Raw genomic sequence first — 21,166 nt, 5'->3', positions numbered from 1 at the left:
TTCTCCCATTTTCCACTCGGCCTTCGAAGGATGAGATTCTGTTTTAATTCTCCCCTGAGCCATTGTGAGAACCCCGGGGCAGAGCCCTGTGTAGGGCCCTGGGGCACCTGGCCACAGGGCAGTCTTGTCCTTGACCCAACGTGGATGGATGGCCCAGCTGCCTGGTTGCCGTGGGTACCGCGGATGGCCTCTTCAACCCCAGCAGGACCCTACCTTAAGGTGCTTGGGTGGGCGTGTGTTGGTTTGGCAGCTCGTGGGGCGGGGCCCTGGAAGGTTGGGGTGGGATTGGCCGGCAGCTGGTGGGTGGGGTCGTCTTCTGGGCCCTGCCCCCGGGATCAGGGTATTTCCGGCAGGCGGGCGGGCCTGTGACGTCACGACGCCAGTCACGCCCTTCCCTGCTGCGCAGGCCCGCAAAGCCTGGAGGTCGGCGCTGGGATTCTCCGGAATTTTCTCCCGCAGCGCCAGGTGAAGGCCAGAGTGGGGCTGGGGCCGGAGGGGCGCATAGGGCTGGCCCAGCACCTGACGGGCTTCTACTCCTGCAGACCATGGGCGCTCAGCTGAGCGGCGGCGAGGGCGCGGTGGAACCGGCGCAGCCCCAGCCCGCGGCACCCGCGGGTCCTGAGCGACCCGGGCCCGAGCCCAGCCCCTGGGGACCGCTGGACGACGTGCGCTTCCTCATCGCCTGCACCTCTTGGTACTGACTCTCCGCCCTCCGAGTGGCCTCACCACCGCCTGTCATTCTGTTCGCCTCTCCTGGTCTGGTCATTGTCGTCTGCCCCCATGTCTCTCCTAACCTATCCCCCCATTCTTGCCCCCCGGACATGACAGCAAGTGGAGGACGTGCAGGGGTGGGGCCCATGGAGCACCGTCTCGTCTCTGGCCCCTCCTGCCACCCTGAATTTCTTCGCTTCCCACCCGGTACCCAAGGCACTTCAGACCTTCGGGCTCACCCCCACCCCGCAGCTCTGGGTCTTGGGTCAGCCTTCCCTGTCACTGACTTCAGAACCCGGCCAGGGCTCTTGGTAAGACCCTAGGGCTACTCACCTCACCTCACCTGTCCCTTACTGCTGAGAACTGGGCTCTTGCTTTTGTTCCTGGTCATTGCACCATGTGCCTTGACTTGAGAGAAGGCCTTGCCGCGGTGACCCTTCCCATACTCCTCCCAAGGGAGGTTGCCCCTCCAGCCGGGACCCCAGTGAGGCATTATCAGGCTGTATTCCTGGAACTCCGGTAACCCTGGGCCTTTGGAGTCAGTCTTTTGGAGGGAGGGGGCATCTGATGGCTGGGCTGGCAGATGAGATGAATGGGACCATTCTTGGACACCTTAAAGTACCCCGTTTCTCTCCTAGAAGTTTCTCAGGCCGTTGTCGGAACCTGATGCTCTTTCCCACATCCAAGGGAAATGACACACTCTGTATTTTTGTTTTATTTAGAAATGATTTAAAAAACATTATACAAAGGCTGATCAGTTTAAAATGTGACTGACATTGAAATGCTGTGATGTTCCCCAGGCCGAGGGGAAGCTAGGCTCCGGAGCCCCCAGGACTTCCCCCCTCTGTCTGCTCTGCCTTGGGACGACGGACACACAGACGACTGCGAGACGATGCAGGAGGACCCGAGACTGGAAGCCTGCAGGCCGAGCCCTGTCTGGGCCCAGCCTTACATCCCTCACATCTGCAGCCTGGGCTGCCTGCCTCTATCTCCTGCTCTTCCTCACCTGACCTCGGCAGTACCAGGAGCCAACGGGGAACCTGGGGGGCCTAGAGCGTTCAAGAAGTGAGAGCACCAACCTGAGGAGTGGAAAGGGACCAGGGAGGGGGAAAGGGAGGCCAGGAAGAAATGGATAAAAGAGACATTTCTGATCTCATCTTGGACCCAAGGCCCAGCCAGCCCCCTGGGTAGCCTGGGCATGTCACCACCTCTCTGTGCTTCATGTGAGGGCAGGGTGAGAATTACCCTCGGCTTCCCAGGGCCTGCACTAGTTTCATGTGAGTGGACAGGTGTGAGCTAATAAAGTGCTTTGCAAAGTATAAAACACTGTACAAACCTATGAATCACTAATATCTCCGCAGTTGTTCCCCACCCGCCCCAGGGAGCCCGCCCTTGACCAAAATGAGAAAAAGAAGGATAATGACAGGGAACACAGTGGACCCAAATAGGTGCCTCTGGGACAAGACATTTTGCTTGGGACAGTTCCCGGGCAGCAGAAGTCCCTGTCTCCTACAGGTTAAGCCAACCCGCAGACCAGAAGCCACAGGGGGCGGCAAGGCCCGTGCAGGCTTAGAGGGCCAGGCTGGCATCCGAGGCCCTGCCAGCACCCTAAAGACTGGCACCGCCTCTTGGATTTGGCAGAGAGCCAGCAGGCATCATAGAACCCATTGGTCTTGCCTAGGGCTCTTCAGTGACAAGCAGGGCTGCCTCCACTGGGTTGGAGTTGAGGCAAGCCGAGCCCTAGGAATTCCTGCCAGACGGTGTAGGGTGGGCCCCTAGGATTGGGGCCACAACCCATTGGGGGTGCCCTTTTCTAAAGAGCAATGCAGGAAGGTGGGCCTGGTGAGCTGGACTAGCAAGGGCCACGCTCGTGATGTGAACACTGGTCCTGGGCAGAGAGGTTCAGTGGGCCTCGGTGTAGCTGGGGGGTGTGGGCTCAGCGCTTCAGAAAGCTGCCCTGAGTCCCTTACCCCAAGGCTGTGAGGACGCTGGCCTGGAGCCATTTCTGCCTCACCTAACCAGTCAGGCTGAGCCCCCAGGCCACAAGCTACAGGCCGGAGTGGGCCTGGAGACTGGGGGATGGGGCCAGGGTCTGGGGAGTAAAGGGCGGTCACACTCAGATCAGCCTCCGGAAAAGGGGTCGGCTCCTGTCCCAGCGCTTTGGCCTCATGAGCAGGGCCCAGCTCCTGGACTGTATGGGCGGTGGAGTGGCCTTAGCAGCACCTTGGTCCTCATCACATGGGGGAGGGCCTGCCATGCAGGCCTCATAACCAAAACAGTCACCTCTAATTCACCTAAAGCCTCAAGCAGCCTTTGCAGAATGGGACTTTAAAGAGTAGAGACAGGACGTTTAAATGTTCAAGATGTGACAGCTAGGTCCTTGTGAGACCCAGTGGGGCCACAGCCCTGCCTGCAGCCTGTGACCCTAAGTCCTGGGTCTCAGAGGAGACCCCGATGTGTGGAGCAGGTTTCCGGAGGGATCTGCTGCATGCCAGCAGGGGAAGCCCGTCACCCACCGTGTTGGCAGCAGGGTCCTGTAGCCTTGGAGAACGGTGGGGTACGGGTGGGGGGCACATCTGACCAGCAGGTGTTGGCAGAGAGGGACCAGGACTGGTGGCTTCTCCCAGATGGGGCTGAGAATGCTAGCACTGGCTTCCCACAGAAGGTGCTGGGTCCAGCCAGGAACCAAGCTGTGGCGTCTCACGGACACCACCGGATGCAGTGGCCACTGGGCCTCCTCCTGGCTTGGTGCCTGGCCTATTGCCTTGAGTAGGGAGCAGTTTACCCAGGACAGAAGGCTGGCGTCTGGGTGCCAGACAGCCACTCTCGGGCACAGCTGCCACCACTCCTTATCCCACGTTCAGCCTAGGCCAATGCACCCACCACTTCAACTACATGACCCCTGGCCTAGGGCCCTGCTGGCTCCGGTGGGCAGTGGCCAGAGCTGCCCCTCAGGCCCTGGTGAGGGAGGGCCTGGCTGGCCAGACTGAGTAGACAGAGAGGGCTCTGGGCTGCTCACACCCACTCCTGGACTGGCCGCTTATAGTAGGTGACAGGCTGAGGGCCTGCCTTGTTCTTGAACTGGAAGATGGTGTAGACCAGCACCAGGATGCAGAGGGACAGGATGCAGGGGATGACCACGGCCACCGCGTTCACGGAACCTGGCACGTCGTTGATGGTCACCATGATGCCCACGTCATCCTGGGGCAGCCGCCGCTCCTTGCGCCGTTCAACCTCCTTCTGGTTGCAGCCCATCCAGTCACGCAGGATGTTGCGCGGGTAGCCAGGCTCCACGCTGAGTTTCTGGTTGTCGAACTTCCAGTAGTCCCGGCCCTTGTAGAAGTAGGTGTAGTCTGCGGAAACACAGCCCGGCGTCAGCACCACTCCCAGACGCTTGCCCTGCACCCGCTCTGGGCCAGTGTGAGGGTGCAGGGTGCTGTGGCAGCATGGAGGAGGGGCCCCTCTCCTGCCCTGGGGGAGCCCCAGGGCAGCTCTGAAGGAGGGGTGGGCTTCCGAGGTGGTGGGGGCAGTGTGTTGGCACATGCAGAGGTGGGGGAGCGCAGAGCTTGGCACATCCTGCAAATAGTGTGGCTGCAGAGGGGGGCACCCAGGACCTGGAGCGGCCACTGAGGGGCTTTCAGTAGAATTGGTAAGTTCAGTTCATGCCTGCCAGACGGGGGTCCTTCTCGCCCGTCACACTGTGCCGCAGGCACCCTCATGTGGGTCAGATGGAGCCCCCAGTTTGGGGCTCGGACAGCACTGTCCCCACAGCTGTAGGGCCTCAGCCCGGCTCCCTCCTGAGCCAAGGGAGGCAGGGAGTGGAGCTTCTCCTTCTCTTGACAGCGGACACTACCTCTCTGCATTTATCAGGGATTTTTTTTTTTTTTTTTGGCTTGGCACACATTGCTTTGCAATACTGATTGCAGGGCCTCTGGGATCCTTCCAGGGGACGGGCTGGAAGGAAAGAAGGGAGCAGGGCTGGGGGCTACCCCAAGGCGCCCGGCAACAGCCTCAGTCACCAGCCAGTGCAGTGAGGGACAGCAATGCTCTCAGAAGACTCTCATTGGTCAGCTCCCCACCCTGGCTGGGACTTTCATTGGCCAAAGTCGTTGATGTCATCTGTCTCTGAGGCTCCCCAGAAAGCAAGACTGTGTGTATAAAGCATTGGATACACAGGAGAGCCACCGAATAGCTGCCGCTCCTGTCCCTGTGGCTGTTGGCTTTCTGGGCAGCGACTCTCCTCAGAGGGTCCTCCCCGACGACCTTCCCTGATGTGGCCCCTCTGCCTTGTTGCTCTCTCCCAGCATTTCTACCCCTTACAGCATTTGCTGCTGCCTTATTTTTTTTTTTGCCTCTAGCCTGGGAGCCAGAACGTAATACAAGCCTTGTTCTCTGCTCCATCCTCGGCCTTCCCACACAACCTGGTTCCAAGTAATCACTGTGGAGTGAATGAATCTGTCATCCCATATAAACTAAAACACACCAACAAGATGATGATGATGATGATGATGATGATGATAGCAGCTAAAACATATGGCATTGGCCATGTGCTCAGCATTGGTCTAAGGACTTTACATAATTTATCTTGTTTAATCCTTACAAAACCCTGTGAGACAGGTACTGTTGTGATCCCCACTTTACAGACGAGGAACTGAGAAAATGAGTGATTCGCCCAAACTCACAGTAAGGGGTAGAGATAGGGTGTGAGACCAGCCAGGCTGTGCTTTGGGTCATGTCAGTGGAGATGTGTCCAACAAACATCTGTGGATGCCCACTCTGCCCCTGGCAAGACCCAGCCCCTGCTGTTGAGAAGCCCCTAGTCTGGCCTCTGGGAGGAGCTTGGAAAATGTCTCATAAATCAAAAAGGCTTCTCTCTCTACCTTCCTGCCCTCAAGCCCTGTGAAAAATCACCTTCGAACCACCATATCCCTCACTGCTTTTCAGATGTGGTAACTCGAGGAACTCCGAGAGCACCCCAAGGACCCCTGAGAAATGCTGTCTGAAGGAACGCAGTCAGTCTGTGAAAACATTCTCAGTTCGACCCGTCCCTGAAGACGAGACACCGAGGCTTGGTAGCTGGTAAGAGAATTCACTGTGTGAATGTGGGTGGATACAAGGCGGTTGTCCTTGCCCCCAGGTGGTGTTTCTCGGACCTGGATACCCCGAGAGGATGCCCGTGGGCCTGCTGGAACCCCTCCCACCCTGCCCGGCCCGGCCCAGCCCTTACGTACATCCTTCCTTGCTGATGAAGGCCCCTTGGGGGGCCTGTGGGATGCCCTTCCACACGGTGATGGGCTTGGGGTAGCCAGGGTCCGTGGCCCGCCGCTCTTCACTGTAGCGCCAGTACTGCTCGCCTTTGAAGAAGTAGGTCTTGCCCACGGGTTCCCAGCGCAGAGCCGTGTCAATGCCTTCTCGGGGCAGACAGCTGCCCAGCTCCCCCAGGCTGTGGGGGTACCCAGGCTCCACTGTCACCTCCTTGAACACCCAGTACTTGTCACCTGTGGCCAAGAGGAGCCCAGGATCAGCCTTGCCCAGTCACTCGATGCCAGAGGTTGTGGCTAGTGCTCCCTGCTCATCTCCTGCTGGGACTGAAGTCATTCATAGTGCCAGAGTGTTTGGGGGGAAACAGCCCTAGGCCTGCTGGATCCCCTCAGTGGGAGACGGAGGCCCCTTGGCCCAGGCAAAGCTTAGTTAGGGGGCAAGAAGCCAGAAGTCAGTCATGGATCACCCCATGCTGCCCAGGCTCCATGTCTCACCCTCTTTCCTTTCTCTGGACTTGCTCCTTTCTCCTCTCTGGGTGACCTCAGCCACTCACACACACTAGTGTTCCCCGTTGCCCCCCCCCCCCCCCCACCTGCTTCCAATGACACCCAGCTGGAGGCTGGAGCCCACAGTCACTGTCCCGGTGGATCTGAGCACCAGACGTGGTACCCTGGTGGCCCACCAGCCTCTGGGCATCTCCAAGGAGGCTCCCTAGAGTTCTCCTTCTCTACCACAGGGGGCTGCCTCCCCGCTCACCTTTTGGCCTCCCAGAGTCCCTAGCAAGTGCCAGCGTCACCTTTGACCCTGTTTCCTCCTCCTCTCAGTGCTCCGCCTCTCTTGAGACCTGGGTTTGATCTTCCAGGTGTCTCCAGCCTCTCTGCTGCCCCCACCACGGGCCTTACAGACAGCGCTCTCCTCGGCTCCCAGCAACCCCCTCAGAAATGGCCTCCCCGCCCCTGCACCTGCCCTCTGGCTCTCTGCGGCTTGGAAACAGCAATTTCCGGAGTTGCCCTAATGGGTCAATATTAAATTCTGGCCTGGCAAACAAGGCTCCTCAGGCCTCGCCCCCAAACTGCCCCTCAGGCCACTTTTCACCACTTTCCGGTGCAGAGCACCACACACGTGCACATTCCCACTGTCCTTCGCCCATGCTGTTCCTTCCGCCTTGGAATGCTTTCCTTGCTTCTCACTAACTGTCTGTGTCTTAGCCCCCTGGGGCCTGGCCGAGGTCAAGGTAACTGAAGTGAAACCACCTAGCCCAGGGTGGGCACCGGGCGGGCGTGCAGCACACGTTAGCCGGCCCCGCCCCCTTCCCTGACCTCTCCAGCCTCTGGGCTGGGGGACCCCCTCCATCCAGAACTGACGCGGTGGCCTTCCAGCGAACACAGGTGGTCTGCAATGGCCTGTGCAGCCCTCTACTGCACGTGGCCGAGGCTCGTCGCCCCACTGACTTGGGCCCATATGACCCCCAACAAGCACTCCCTGACTTGATTTCCCCAGACGGTGCACTGCCTGCCGGCAGGGATCTGTCCTGTCAGGGGCTGGCGTCTCTGTCAGGGCTGGAAGGGCCCAGGAGTGCGCCTGCCTCCCACCCACCTGTCCCAGTTTACAGATGGCAAAAGGGGGTTCCGAGGGCAGAGAGCCATATCCCAGGTCCCTCAGCACAGGCCACATTACCTTTGAAGAAGACAAATCTTCCATCGGCCCTTTCATAGGCTGCATCTATGCGGGCGGGCAGGCCCTTCCAGAACTGCTCGATCTGCATGGGGTAACCCTCCTGCACCCGGTTATTGCGCAAACGCCAGAACCAGCGATCCTGGGGGTCAAGGAAGAGAGGAAGGGGCATAGCCTCTGAACCCAGCGCTCAGCCCAGCAGCTCAACACCTTCCTCTGGGCCCAGCCTGGAAACCCTCGGTGATGCTTTTCTATTTACTGCTTCTAACTTTCAAGGCCCTGTGAGGAAGACAGGATGCTCCTTAACTCTCTTCATGTAACCCTCCAGATGGCTCTTGCTGCGGGAGGGGCCCCCAGACGGAGCAGACAGGTCTGATGGCAGGGAGGAGGTGTGGAGGAGCCAGAAGGGATGATGCCGGGGCCCAGAGTAGCCACACGAGGGCAGCAGAGAGTCACTGAGGTCTGCAGGGCCACTCTCCGGGCTGGTGGGAAGCTCAGATGGTCACGGATCCTGGGCAGAGCGCCCTGCTCATACCTGCCTGGCTCCATCCAGCAGGGCAAGGACCATGGGAAGCACACTGTGGGAATTCTCCCAAGACCTGGGTGTGAATTCAGGTTTCCCCACTTACAGCTGCATGACCTTGGGCACAGCACTTAAAGAAACTCACCTGCAAATGCGGGTAATAATGGTGGGGGGAGGGGGCGGAAGTCAGATGAGGGGTCATAGGCAAAATGCCTAGAACAGTATGGGGCTTATAGTCAAGGTGGACTAAATGGCAGACAAGGAGGCTGAGAGTGCGATGAAAGCCCCCCTCTGCAGACTGGTGCCTTGTCCCCCTGCAGCCCCTGGCTGCGGGCACACTGGGCAAGGCCCAGACCTCCTGGGACCTCAGCTTTCTCACGTGTAAACGGGGATGATAGAAGCTAGACTTGCCTAGGAGCCATTCAGTGGGAGGGTGCGCGAATACAGAGGAACGCGTGTGGCTCCTAAAGATGGTGCAACAGCTGGAAAAGAGTGTTTAACGGTGTTTTACAAAGCACTTTCACATCCAGTTTGTTAAACCTCATTTTGACTTTCACAACTCTTGTGAGTATATCTGAGATAGAGCCTTCAGTGATTTTCCTAGAGCCGCTCGGTGAGAGGCAGGACTAGGCTGACCCAGGGCGCCCGATTCTTGCTCGGTGCTCGAAACCTGCTGGGGAGAACTCCACAAGGGGCGTGGGGCGGTCCTCCACAGCCTCCCAGAGTGAGGGAGAGGTGCTGTCCGGATCCCTGTCCCTGGAGGGCTTACTGACTCTGAGGCTGGGAGTGTGGTCAGCCTCTTGGGATGGCCCCAGCTTCAGAGAGTTCCCCCAGGGTCACATCCTTCCTTATCCCCTGGCTGAATGAGGCAGGGGCATAAAGTTCCAGCCATCGGGGCCCTAACGTGGGATAAATCTGAGCGGCCAACGTAGCTCCAGAGACCCCTGGGGGTGGATGGGTCTGCAGTGGGCCTGGTGGCTGCCTGTCTCCTCCTCCTGCCCGATCCCGCTTCCCTCATCAAACTCCTGCCTTCCAAACACCATCTCAGAGTCTGCTTCCCTGAGAACCCAGCTGCCACACACCAAGCAGGCCGCCCCCCAGTCAGCCCAGGGCTAGCAGGACAGGACCACATGGGTGACAAGATGCAGTCTGGCTTGCTTCCTGTCAGGCACACCTCAGTACCGGCCTCTCGGCCCTGGTAGGATCTGGAGACGGACGCAGCCACCACTGTGCCTGCTTAATGGCCATGCGCTATTTGATCTCCGTACCTCCGTCGTTACGGGAGTGACTCCCTAGTTTTCAGACGGAGAAATTGAGGTTCAGAGCAGGGAGGCAACTTGCTTAAAGTCACGGACCAGAAGCTGGTCTCCGGTACCTTTCCCCAGAGTTAACCCCGGGAAGGTGCAGGGTCACCGATCTTCCTGCCTCCCCTTTGGTTTACTCAGCGGCAGCAGGGAGAGACCCGTGTCCTGGCCATTGGGCCAGCTTCCATCCAGGCCCCATGACAGGCTGCATCCCGGAACAGCAGCCTTCTTTGGCTCCGTGGTGGGGAAGAAACGGGAGGGGACCCCTGGGGGGTGCCAGTCGACCGGCCCTACCTTAAACACAAACATCTCTCCCCGGAAGAGGGCCACTGTGTTGAAGTTGCCATCGCAGATGTTGGGTTTGGCTCCGGGCGTGGACGGCCGGTCACCAAGGGGTGGCCGAGGGGGCCGGGGCTGGCGCTCGTGCTTCCTCTCTGACGGGGAGTGGATCCTGCGGACGGGGAGCGTGGGGAGAGGCCTTGTGGGCTCCAGGGGCTCTGCTGGGGGTCCTGGAGAGAGGGGCTGCGTCTTAGAAAGGGGCCGGCCACCCCCTGCCCCCCGCTGCCCTGTCTCATCAGTCATCACCGAGGCAGCTCTGAGACAAACAAGTCCGCCCCACTCTAGCCTCCTGTCCTTTCTCCCCACTTTTTACTCCCCTCGTCTCTGAGCAACTAGGTGAAAAATAACCATTAAACGGGACTCTCATCTGTCTGCCCCCAAATCTGGTATCTTCTTTTTCTTCTCTCCTGCTGTGACAGGACATGCCCCTTCTTAGGCTCAGTGTCCCAACCCTCTTTCTGCGCCCCTCCACACACACGGGCCCCCCTCCCCCCACCCCTCCACTCTTTGTCCTGCTCCAGTATGGCTGGTGGCCACTACATGGGATGCCAAAGATTCCCAAGTCACTATTCTCCCAGCCCAGATGTCTGAGCTACAGACTGGTCAGTCCTATCCCCGCAATTACGAAAGCCAGAAACCTTATTGTCACCCTTCTCCTCACCTCATGTCTGATCGGAAGATCCTGGCCATTCTGTTTCAAAACACTTCCCAGTTACCCTCACCCCTGACCAGCCCTCTGCAGCTTCAACTTGAGACAGCCTGCCTAGCTCCAGGGCTCTGGGTGGGGCCACCCAGTCTGTGAGGCCCTTGGGACCTCCAGAGGGAGCCCTTCTATGCTCCGTAGCCTGAGGGTAGTGGGGGGCGGGGCTACGCTGTGTGGACAGGCATTTGCTCAAGAAAACTGGTCTTCCATCTCCACCTGCTTGCCAAGAACGAGAACCTCGCACACCAGCCTGACCAGGGAACTGGGAGGGAGTCATGGCAGCGTGTTTCATCAAGATGTCAGCCTAGCTTCTTATTTCTTTTTATTTAAGAAAAAAAAGCTCGGTGTATAATACTCATCATGTTGTATCACTATTACTTGGACAGATGTGTGGATCTCCTGGCTAGAGGTGGGACCCCTTGAAACCTGAACCACAGGAGGCTAGAGGGAGGTGCGAGGAGGGGGAAGAGGGGAGAGAAGAGGAGGGAGGGAGTGGGCCTCCACTCACTGCTGTCCCTCCAGGTAGCAGCTCAGACCCTCGGCTCCGTTTCCCAAGATGAGGGCAAATGGGGGATGGTAGGGGGTGGGGAGGTAGCCTCACCCACTCTAGTTAAGCAATGACCTTGAAAGTCTCTAAAGCTTAGACATCTGTCAGCTACTCAGATAGATGGCAATGCTCCCTCCACCCCTGCTCGCCGCCCCCTCCAGGACAGGAGGGCAGTCACAGCCCAGCCCCGTGGTAGAGGCGGTGGCCCCTTGTCCCCTGCCACGCACCGTAGATCTTCTGGATGCCCTGGAGGTCGTCCTGCGGCAGCTTGAAGTTGTGCGTCTCCATGTACTGGTAGAAGGGCGCCATGATGGCGCTGGGGTCGTTGGAGTGCTCCAGCCCCAGCGCGTGGCCCAACTCGTGCACCGCCACCAGGAAGAGGTCATTCCCTGCGGAGAGGGGGAGGGGAGGGGGAGGTGCCGGGGCACCCACTTAGGTGTCGGTCAGTCAATCCCTGCTGTCAGCAAACACCCATAGGCTTTGTGCCAGGCCCTGTGCCGGACACTGGGCCACACGGAGAAACCAGACACACCCCTGCCTTCCAGAACTCTCAGTACCATGGAGGACAGGGAGAGAGAAGCAAAGTAAGTGGAACTGGTGTGCGGGTGCCCAACAGAGGACTGTAAGGGTCGGGAGAGGATGCCGAGAAGGGAGGAGTCCTCTAAACTTAACGATGTTCCGTGAAGTCTTTGTAAAGGTGATGCTTCAGGTGAGCCTTGAAAGAGAAGTTGGCCAGCAGAACGGATTGGGGGGGGCAGGAGGGGGGCCGGAGAGGGAGATGGGTGGGGGTGGCTCCCCTGGCAGAGGGAAAGCTATAAACAAGACCCAGGGACACACAGTTTCATTCCATTTGGCTCCGGAACAAACCTCGAGGGGAGGGCTGGAGGGGGATGAGGTCAGCCAGGCTGGCACACAGGGCCCTGTGATGCCACGCGGAGGACTTTGGACCGGCTTCTAGGCTGGCGGGGGGTTTGGTGACATGATGACATCACTGTGGCTGTGGTTGGAGGAAGGTTTAGAGGACGGTGAGACCAGAGGCGGCGGGGGGGTGGGTCACAGGGGTGGGATGGGAAGCTGGTACAAGGGTCCAGGTGCGAGATGCGAGGGGCCTGAGCCGAGGCAGAGGAGTGGGGCGAGCAGAGGGGCGCTCTGGGGCGGCAGGCTGGAGGTCCGCTTCAGGAGAGCCAGGGGCAGGCAGGGCTCTGGTCGGGTGGCAGCTCTCAGTCTGGCAAGACCTTGGTTCTAAAAGAACTGAGCTATGGTCAAGATCAAGGCAGGGATTCAAATTGGAGTGGAAAATGACAAGGTCCAGGTGCAGAAAGTGGGGCAGGGGACCCTGAACATGAAGCTGAGGCGGCAGTGTGGCCTAGTGGGCGTGAGCACGCGCCCCTGAGCAGGACAGACCTCGTTCACTTCCAGCTGTACCCCCGCCAGCTCTGGGAACGTGGCCAGAGGGTCCACCCGCTGAGCCTCATTCCTCATCTGTAAATGGGAAGAGCGTCCCGCCTTACAGGGTTGTATGAGGGTTGGACAAGATAATGTGTACAGAGCACATGGCACCGCGGGGCAGCGCTGGGCACCACACACAAGACAGAGAAGGTCGGTGCCTGGAGTAAGCCCATCGATCAGAATGGAGGCACAAGGCCAGCGGGGTCCTAGCAACCAGATCCTCTTAGAGCTACCTCCCTGGAGTTCTCCCCTGAACTCGGGCCTGGGATAGGGCAAGACTGACTTTGGGGGGAATGAAATACGCCCAGCTTTGGGGGAAAAAAATGCAACGGTCTGGGTGTCAGGTAGGCTGTTGGGTCAATAGTCCTGACTCCCGTCTGTCCAGTGACAGACCCCTGCTTGCCTTGACCTCTGGCATTTGAATTTGCCCTTGAGCCCCGCTTCTTACAGCCCAGCTCGAAGGCATGTCGAAGCCCATTCCTGCCACCTTAAAGTCAGGGGAGGCTGCCAGGAGCCCAGGAGGTTGGTTGGTTGTCAGGAGTCATAGTGTCCACTCTGCCCCAGTGTCGCTGGCAAAGTTGCTCTACCCCAACCCAGCCAAGGGCCGTGTGAGGGTCAAATGGGGCTCAGGATTGTCTCTGGGCTTCCTGGCTAAAGTCTTGGGAGAAGAGAAGAGCCCCATGGGGCGGACCCAGACGCGTGCCTGGCTGTCGCTCTGCTGACACCACCAGTGTTTTCAGCGAAGGAGGATGGGCTAGATCAGGGCAAGGTTGGCCAAGAGCCTGGGGCTGCCTTCTGCTGGGGAAGGGCGGGCTGGCACGAGGAGGCCAGGCCGCCCCCAGCTTCTTCCTCAGGCCCTGGCCCTCTGGCAGCAGGGAAGGGTGAGCTCATCTCTGAGCTCTGTCCCAAACAAAGACGGCTGCGGAGCCAGCGGAAGGCAGCTCTGCTTCCTGGGGTCCGGCGTTGGCCCTGCTCCTGGCCTGTTCCACGCAGGACAAGCTGCTCGGGCCGCTGTCCCCCGGCCAGGCTCCTTCTCGGGGTGTCCACAGGGACCTCAGCGGGAAACCAGGGAGCAGGGCTGCAAGTGCCTGGCCAGACCAAACCTTTGTCCCCAGCCTGGGTCTGTTCCGCTGTGAGCCTCTGCGCCTGCTCTCTGTAGAGAACAGGAGTACGTCCTTGAAGGAAAGGGGCAGTGGGATTGTTCCAGGGACCACGAGGCAGAGAAGAGCTGGGGAGCTGGCACCTTACTGCACAGAAACTCAGGTGACCTGTGGGCTGCTCTGACGAGGGGGGAGGGGAGGGGCCAGGGGCCAGAGAACTGCCTGGAGCTTGTGAGTGGGACAGCAGCGGGATGGGGAAGATCCCTGTGGTCAGAAGTACAGTCCCTGGGAGCCAGACCACCAGGAATCCCAGCGCTGCCATGTCCTAACCGTGTGACAGTTTAAATCTCTTCCTCTGTAGAATGGAGGGAATAGGGTGCCTTCATGAGAGCTGAGGTGAAGGTTAATGAGACCAGGTATGTAAAGCACTCATGCCGGCTCCTGGCTCAGAATTATCACATTAAATAGCCAGGTCCCAGTGAGCTGAGTGTGAGGACCCGCAACCTGTCAGCTGGGAGCTCAAAGCCTTGGGCCTCTTAGCGGGCGCCCAACAGTCTACTTGGCTACTCAAGTATACCTTATCTCTGCCTCAGTTCCTTCCCTGAGGACCTCCACATTTGGTGAGGCCCATCTGACCGATTCCTCCAACCCTGCAAAAGTTGTAGCATCTCCCTTCGCCTCTATACTTTCGGCAGTGCTGGCCCCTCCACCTGAAATAGCCTTATTCCTTCAGAGTTCAGCTCAGTGCCATGTCTTCCAGGAAGCCCTCCTTGATTTCTCCCACTGGCAGTGAGCGCTTCCTCCTCTGTACTCTCCCAGCAGTTTATCTGAATTATCTCTATGGCACTGACCGTTTTCCACCCTAGGTTCTAGCCCCTAGTGCCCACTCTCACTCTCAGAGCTCTAGGACTGTGAGCTCTTTGAAGGCAAGTTCTGTGCTGGAGAGGGCTAGGTGACAGCAGCCAGGACAGGACAGTGCCAAAAGTTCAGTATTTTTCCAGGGGGGGTCCTTGGACCGCCTGCAGCAGAATCACCGGGGGTGATGGTTAAAAATTCAGAGTCCTGGGTTCACACCTGGCTCTGCCACTTACCAACTGTGTGAATTTCTTAACCACTTGGAACTTTACTCCCTCATCTGCAGAATGGAGATTAGGATCCCTGCCGAGTCTAGCTCCTCAGGTGGGGGAGAGTCACTGAAGTAATTGCAGGCCGGCTCTGGCTCTACCCTGTGAGGCTGGTCTGGATGACTCTGCCTGTCTTATCACCTTCCCTGGGGTTGGGCTCCCTCCCCAGCAGAGCTTAGTGAATTCTGCTGACCTCACTGCTTGACTCACTGGAGAGAAGTGAGAACAGAAAGTGCTGGGAAGCAGTCCCCAAAACCAGCTTAAAGGTGCAGTGGGCCAGACTGCCTTTCGCCCAGACTCCAAGGAGCTGGAGAATCAGAATCACCTTTACAGTCCAGTGGGCTCTCAGGAGAGCCTTTTAAACACACAGGTAGAGGAGATTCTGATCCAGGAGTTTCTGATTCAGGACTTTTGGATTAGGGTTTACGTAATTTTTTTTTCTTTTTAAAGTTCCCCAGGAGGCAGAAAAACAAAAAACGAACCAACAAACAAAGTTGCCCATGTAAATTCTGTAATGGTTGGGTCAGGCTGGCGCACCTGAGCCGACCTGTCAACTTCAGCGTCCCTAAAAGTAGGACAAGTTGCATCGCACCTGCTTCCCGGTGTGATGGGTTAGGGAGGCCCGGCACCACCTAGGAAGCGTTCTTGCCAAAAAAGTGAACCGGAATCTGGTCAGGCCTGTTGATCTAATCACCAATATTCAGGAAATATGGGGAAGAGAGATAAGCTCACAGTGAACCTGAATCTAGTCAAGCCCAACGACGATGCTCAGGGCAAGTGGCCCAGTTCCTGCAATAAACACGGGCAGCGCGGGACAGAGAAGCCGGGTGACTGTTTTACACGGAAAGGGCCTTGAGAGACGTGTCAGCCGTGGGCGATGCACGCATGGCTGTTGTTTGGGTCCTGATGCAAGCAAACAACTGGAAGAGACATTTTTGAGGTCATTTAGGAAAACACAAACCAGGTATTTGATTTTTAGAAATTATTAATTTTGTTGAGTTTGATACTGATTTTGTGGTTGTGTTAAAAATAATCTGTTAGAAGTGTATACCAAAGTATTTGCAGGTGAAATGGGGTTTTCTTTAAAAATACCTCAGCCAAAAAAATAAAAGTGTAGGGGAGAGGGTGGATGAAATAGGAATGACATAATGCTGATAATTATGCCTGGGGGTTCATAATGTTATTCTCTCTACTTTTGTGAGTTGGAAAGTTCCCATAATGGGAATGCAGGGTAGATAAGAAAGCCAATAAACAAAAAGTTCCCAGAAGCCTCTGTCCACTCCCTCACTGAGTTTATGTGGAAACTGAGATAATATACAGGTGCTCAATTAATCTCGGTTCCTTCCCTTTCCTTCCAAACGCCGTCCTAGGGCGATTGCTGCATTCCGGTCTGCCAGCCAAGGCTCTGTGGCTGTGCTCATGAACCAGATCTGGGTGGTTCGTGCTCGGTTTCCCAGAGCACAGAAGAGTCCTGACTCTTGTCCAAAGAAGACATTGCCCATCTTGGAGTTTCTATCAGAATCACAGCCATTCATCAGGATGGGATGGGACAGTCAGGAGGTGGCTGGGATGGTCCCAGCTCCTTCCCACCCCCCAGGGAGGAGTGGGCGTGGGAAATGCAAACCCCCAGAGCCGGGAAGGGGAGGGCAGAGGAAGAGGAGTGTCTCTCCAGTGCTTCCCTGGAAAACAACCATTTAAAATTTCATTTATCTTTATCAGGGCTATCACTAAAATTTCATCAGTGGACAAGTGCCTGGCATCTAACTGGGGTTCAAAAATGTTAGTTCTCTTCTCCTCACACCTTATCAGTTAGCACAGACGGCTGTTCCTTGACACTAATCCAAGCACAGGAGATAAAGAACAGGAGTCCTGAAAGCCAGGAAACATACGAGGACAGAAGGCAAGGGCCCCGGGGGCAGAGGAAATGGAGCTGGATAGGAAAGAGGACACAGACCTGAGGAGGGCAGGGGGCAGCGAGAAGCTGAACAGTTTTATAACTTTGCCTGGGCTGAACTTCGGCCAGACCGCCTCCTGGACCACCCTCGTGAGGATTAAGCCAAGAGCTCATGACCCCTGATCCATGACCCCTGATCCATGCAAATAGGAAGTTTTCTCAAGGAGGCTGCCCCGTCTACAGACACCAGGCTCGGCCTCTGAGGAAAGGGGCTCTGAAGTCTGCTCTCAGCCTGAGCTCCATCAGGGAAGAAGAATGCCCAGCGTTTCCCCAAAGTGCTGAGGATGAGGAATGAGAATCTCCAAGGGGAGAACCTGGGGATCCACGTGTCTACAAGAAGCCTCGTTGGTTCTTCTGATCAGACAAGTTAGGGAAACTCTGCGGATGAAGACAGCGCTTCCTGAGGTGAGGGCACCGCCGCATGAGAAGCAGCACCTGGGCATTCGTAGGCTGCGTGCAGATTCCCAGGCCCAGCCCCGGAGCCAGGGGATCAGAAGAGCAGAAGGTTAGGGGCCGGGAGCCTGGAATCTGTGTTCGTTAAAAAGGTTTCCCCGTGATTCTGGTGTGCCCTGCGGCTTAAGGGCCACGGAAGCTTAGTTTGGTGGCTAAGAGCACAGGCTCTGGAGTCATAACGCTCAGGTTCAAAGCCTTATTTCGTCATTCGCCAACTGTGGGACCTTGGCGAGGTTACTTAATGTTTCTCTATCCAGTTTACCTGTTTGTAAAATGGGGATAATAGTGTATACAATGTGGAAGGCACTTGATGTGGCCCTTAGACTATTAACATATTAGTGTCTATTATAATCTGGAATGGAATGGGATGGAATCCTCTGTCCCTTTCTCCTCTAGACTCCTACTGCATTTCTTCATGTTTCTGCTGTGTCCTTCCATACAGTCTGCCTGGGGTGACTGATGCACCCATCCATCTCCCCGACTTGACTCCGGACTCCCAGAGGGCAGAGACCATGTCTTTTTTGTACAATGTGCAGACCCCTTGGGTTGCGCAGCGTGTTCCATTGAAGTTGGAAGGGACCTCAGAGGTCACCAACCCGTCCCTCATTCTACAGATGAGGAGACTGGGGGTGAGTTATTTGCCCCTAGTGACACAGCCACGTAGCTGAACTATGGAGTGAGCCCTCGCACTGCCACCTGTCAGCTATGCCACTCGAACCCCAAACTCTTCATCTTAGAAACGACGTGCACTTGCTGACTTACTGAACACGTGCCTCACGAGTAAATATGGGTGAGGAGCTCTTGCAGCCTGAGGAACGGGGTTACTGTCGCTGCTCAGTATTGACTCTGCGGCTGTTCATTAAATCACAGTGGCCGAGAGCAGGTTCTCCGAGGATGCTAGAGTTACTCACCTGTGAGGCTGACATAATGGGCAGAGTCAGTCACGTCACCCCATAAAATGACTGGCCTTTGCCGCTGTCATCTGTCAGGCCAGAGCCTACCACTTTCAGCTTGAATGCTTTTTTAAACCTTTCCCCAGCCTCTGATTCATTACTTTGTCTTCTTCTTCGTGACCTAATCCGTCCCTCCTGACTCAGCTCAGTTAGACCATTTACTCAGTGATCCGACCCATCTCCATGTCCTTGGCTCTGGTGGGTCACATGTTGAGTATCATCAGGGACCACAGTTCCCACCCCTTATGTTCTTAGTTCTTGGACAAGAAGTTCTAGAAACCAGGGACTCATCTATGGTGTCCTCCAGGTTCTTCCTCGGGGCTTTTGAGAAACCCAGAACTGACCCCTGTCCCCTCATTGTCTTACCATCGTGGTTGGCATTTCCTAGTGTCCACGGCTCGTCTGAGTCGAAGTGAGTGTCTCCACCAATTCCAGGGCCAGGGAAGTAGGCATGGGCCAGGAATCCTCCTTCCCCATCAAAGGGGGAGCTGTCACCATGGAAGCCAGAAGCAAAGAAGATCATGATGTCTGCCTCTTTCCGGTCACTTTTGATCTCGTGGTATGGCACCTCTTCAAAGGTCAGCGGGGTCACCTTCTGCCACACATCAAAGGCCTGGCGAATAGCTTTCCGTGTGTCTAGCTCCCCCACCTTTGGGGTGTAGTTGTGAATGCTGGTGAGAGAGCGGAGTGAACTAGGTTAGGGAGGAACAGAGAGTCAGACACAAGCAGAGCTAAGAGGGACATCAGGAACCAGACAGCCCAGCGATGTTCAAGTTTTGACGCCTAGAGTTCTGCGGCAGCGCCCTAGGGGCTGAAAGAGAGACCAGGCAGGCAAGGCTCTGGGTCCCAAGCCCTGCCTCAATCAGAGTGTCTTAGCTCTTTAATCAGTGTTTCGTATTTTGTCTTTGACAAAGTTTGTGTTAAGTATAGGATTTCATTCCAATTTGTAGGAAAAAAAAATAAGTTGGTGACTAGCATTTTCTAAAATTTATGTTCTTCTCCCAATACATACAATATGTACATCTATAAAAGTTATAAAATATTTTGCCTTGGCTCATGTGGCTCCGTGGATTGAGCGTCAGCCTGCGAACCAAAAGTTCACTGGTTCGATTCCTGGTTAGGGCACGTACCTGGACTGCAGGTCAGGTCCCCAGTTGGGGGCATGAGAGAGGCAACCAGTTGATGTTTCTCTCCCTCTCTTTCTCCCTCCCTCCCCTGTCTCTAAAAATAAATAAATAAAACATTCTTTAAAAAGTTATAAAATATTTAAACAGTGGAGAGCTTAAGTGAAACATCTCTTAAAAAAACATTTGGCACCGACTACTACTTGCCTACCTAAAAGCTGGTATAGGGCGGTATCTGATTTAATCGGTTATAGATTCAGCTATTTAGGGTTGCTGTATCCATACTGCATGGCTCTCCCACAGGGAGCGTCACTGCTTCTGGATGCGCTGCCCCGAGAGCACCCGGGAAAAGGACCTGTTTTGTAGGTAAGGAAACTGAGGCTCAGAGACATTGGGTGACAGAAGGAAGGTCAGAGTTAGAATCCAGCTGCTTTTCTTCGTCTCCTCTACCTCTTCGGGAGACCCTAAGAGTCTGTCCAGTTTCTGACCCAGATTCTTCTACAGTTTCCTTCTCTTGTCAGATTTCTGAAAAAATCCTGTTCCGATCTCTACAACTCGTCAGCGGGAGAGCCCTTGGTGCCCCTCTACGATCTCTATCTTAGACCCTTGGGACCGAGCACATCTACCTCGGATGGAGTCAGGGCCTTGAGAGGCACCAACCAGGGCCCATGTGAGCCCACCATAGGGCTGGCTCTTGTCCCAGCCCCACTCCGAGTTCCGATGTCTTGAGTACGCTGTGATGGGCTCCAGCATCCCTGCTCGTGGTTGCCGGGCTGCCTTGGAGACTGACCCTGCTCTGCCCTTGGTTTCCCTAGACAATCAATGAATGGCACTGCTGTGATTCGGGCCCTTTACACTGCTTAAGAAACAAACTGGACATCTGTGCTGGGAATCCTGCATGAAGTCTATTAGACTAAGCCTTCTCCGCTCAGCTGTGGTTCTTTATCACAGATGAAAGTCACTGAACTGTCCATGCTCCACTTTCTGCAACTGAAAACAATTGGAATCTAAACAGAACACAAGTAAGAAGCCCCCAAAGGACCAAAGAAACCTGAAGTTGGAGGCAGAGCATCCTCTGGGAGTCGCAAGGAGGGCAAAGTCACAGGCTCTCAGTCCCCGGCCCTCACCCTGATGACACAGCCGGTTACGAGCCTCCGAAACTCAGGCCAGGAAAAAAACAGTGAGGGTGGAGCCAGGACCAGGGAGGACGAGAGGAAGCCAAAGCACCTGTAGGTGATGTGCTTCTGCCTCCACTTCTGTCCAGTCAGGGCGTAGCGCTTGTTCCTTCGCCTACGGCTCAAGTGGGGGTGGTCGGGAACACCGCATCGGGGTTTCTTCATCCACCTGGGCAGAGAGAAGACGCACACACACTGTGGTCACTGAACACGCCAGGAAGACCCTGCGGAGCCTCCAGCCCCAGCCTGCATGGCAGCGTGCACCGCCGAAACCCTGGCTCCGATGGGTTCCCCAGCAGGGACAGGACTGACTCATTCACTCACTCACTCACACACAACCGAATATGAGGAAGCATTGCCGCATAAGAGACTGGGAGTCGGAAGACACGGGCTTGATAGTTCCAGCTCCACCACTAATCAGAAGGGCCCAGGCAAGTGACTGAATTGGCGTGAGCCTCAGTTTCCTCATCTGCAATATGAGAATTAAAGTTGTTGCTGTTCTTAGGGTGTAATGAGCCTCAAAGGAGGGCTCATATGTGAAAACGCTCTGTAAATGTTACTATATCACATCACTCCCTGGCCTAAAACCCTCCAGTGGTTCCCCCAAACACTCAGAATAAAGTCAGAACTCCTCCCCTCGGCCCGGCCCACGTGGTCTAGCCTCTGCCCACCTGTCTACCAGCACCTTCACTCGCCTTCCCCTCACATACTCCGCCTTCCTGCCATGCCTTGACTGTGCTAGGGTTTTCCCCACTGCATGGTCTTTGCATC

General features: G+C 56.4%; 2 protein-coding genes across 3 annotated transcripts in view; one reads left to right on the top strand and one right to left on the bottom strand.

Annotated features, from left to right (window-relative positions):
* Positions 1-292: 292 nt before the first annotated feature.
* Positions 293-20,896, top strand: MMP24OS (MMP24 opposite strand). 2 transcript variants are annotated; one of them, XR_004899381.1, is made up of 3 exons: positions 293-465; positions 5,656-5,790; positions 18,532-20,896. XR_004899381.1 is itself a non-coding variant. In XM_036009751.1 (2 exons), the coding sequence occupies exon 2, from the start codon at positions 546-548 to the stop codon at positions 699-701; it is 156 nt and encodes a 51-aa protein (XP_035865644.1). In that variant the 5' UTR covers positions 355-465; positions 543-545; the 3' UTR covers positions 702-2,035. The 2 variants fall into 2 exon arrangements, 1 of the variants encoding a protein (XP_035865644.1); XM_036009751.1 differs by lacking the exons at positions 5,656-5,790; positions 18,532-20,896 and adding an exon at positions 543-2,035 and having other exon boundaries at positions 355-465.
* MMP24 (matrix metallopeptidase 24) overlaps positions 1,411-21,166 on the bottom strand; it is a 42,419-nt gene continuing 22,663 nt past the window's right edge. Inside the window, exons 3-9 of the mRNA XM_028525086.2 lie at positions 20,448-20,564; positions 18,463-18,767; positions 11,291-11,452; positions 9,769-9,983; positions 7,651-7,789; positions 5,943-6,209; positions 1,411-4,064 (exon numbers count right to left, since the gene is read on the bottom strand). Of these exons, the coding sequence (XP_028380887.2) occupies positions 3,727-4,064; positions 5,943-6,209; positions 7,651-7,789; positions 9,769-9,983; positions 11,291-11,452; positions 18,463-18,767; positions 20,448-20,564 (1,543 nt within the window). The 3' untranslated portion in view covers positions 1,411-3,726. The remainder of the gene's footprint in view (positions 4,065-5,942; positions 6,210-7,650; positions 7,790-9,768; positions 9,984-11,290; positions 11,453-18,462; positions 18,768-20,447; positions 20,565-21,166) is intronic.

The sequence above is a fragment of the Phyllostomus discolor genome, chromosome 9, assembly GCF_004126475.2.
Source record: "Phyllostomus discolor isolate MPI-MPIP mPhyDis1 chromosome 9, mPhyDis1.pri.v3, whole genome shotgun sequence".
In the NCBI taxonomy this organism is placed as follows: domain Eukaryota; kingdom Metazoa; phylum Chordata; class Mammalia; order Chiroptera; family Phyllostomidae; genus Phyllostomus; species Phyllostomus discolor.
This window is presented reverse-complemented; position numbering and strand designations above follow the sequence as displayed.

Coding starts and splice junctions, on each gene's coding strand:
- MMP24OS (XM_036009751.1), top strand. CDS start 546: ATGGGCGCTCAGCTGAGCGGCGGCGAGGGCGCGGTGGAACCGGCGCAG.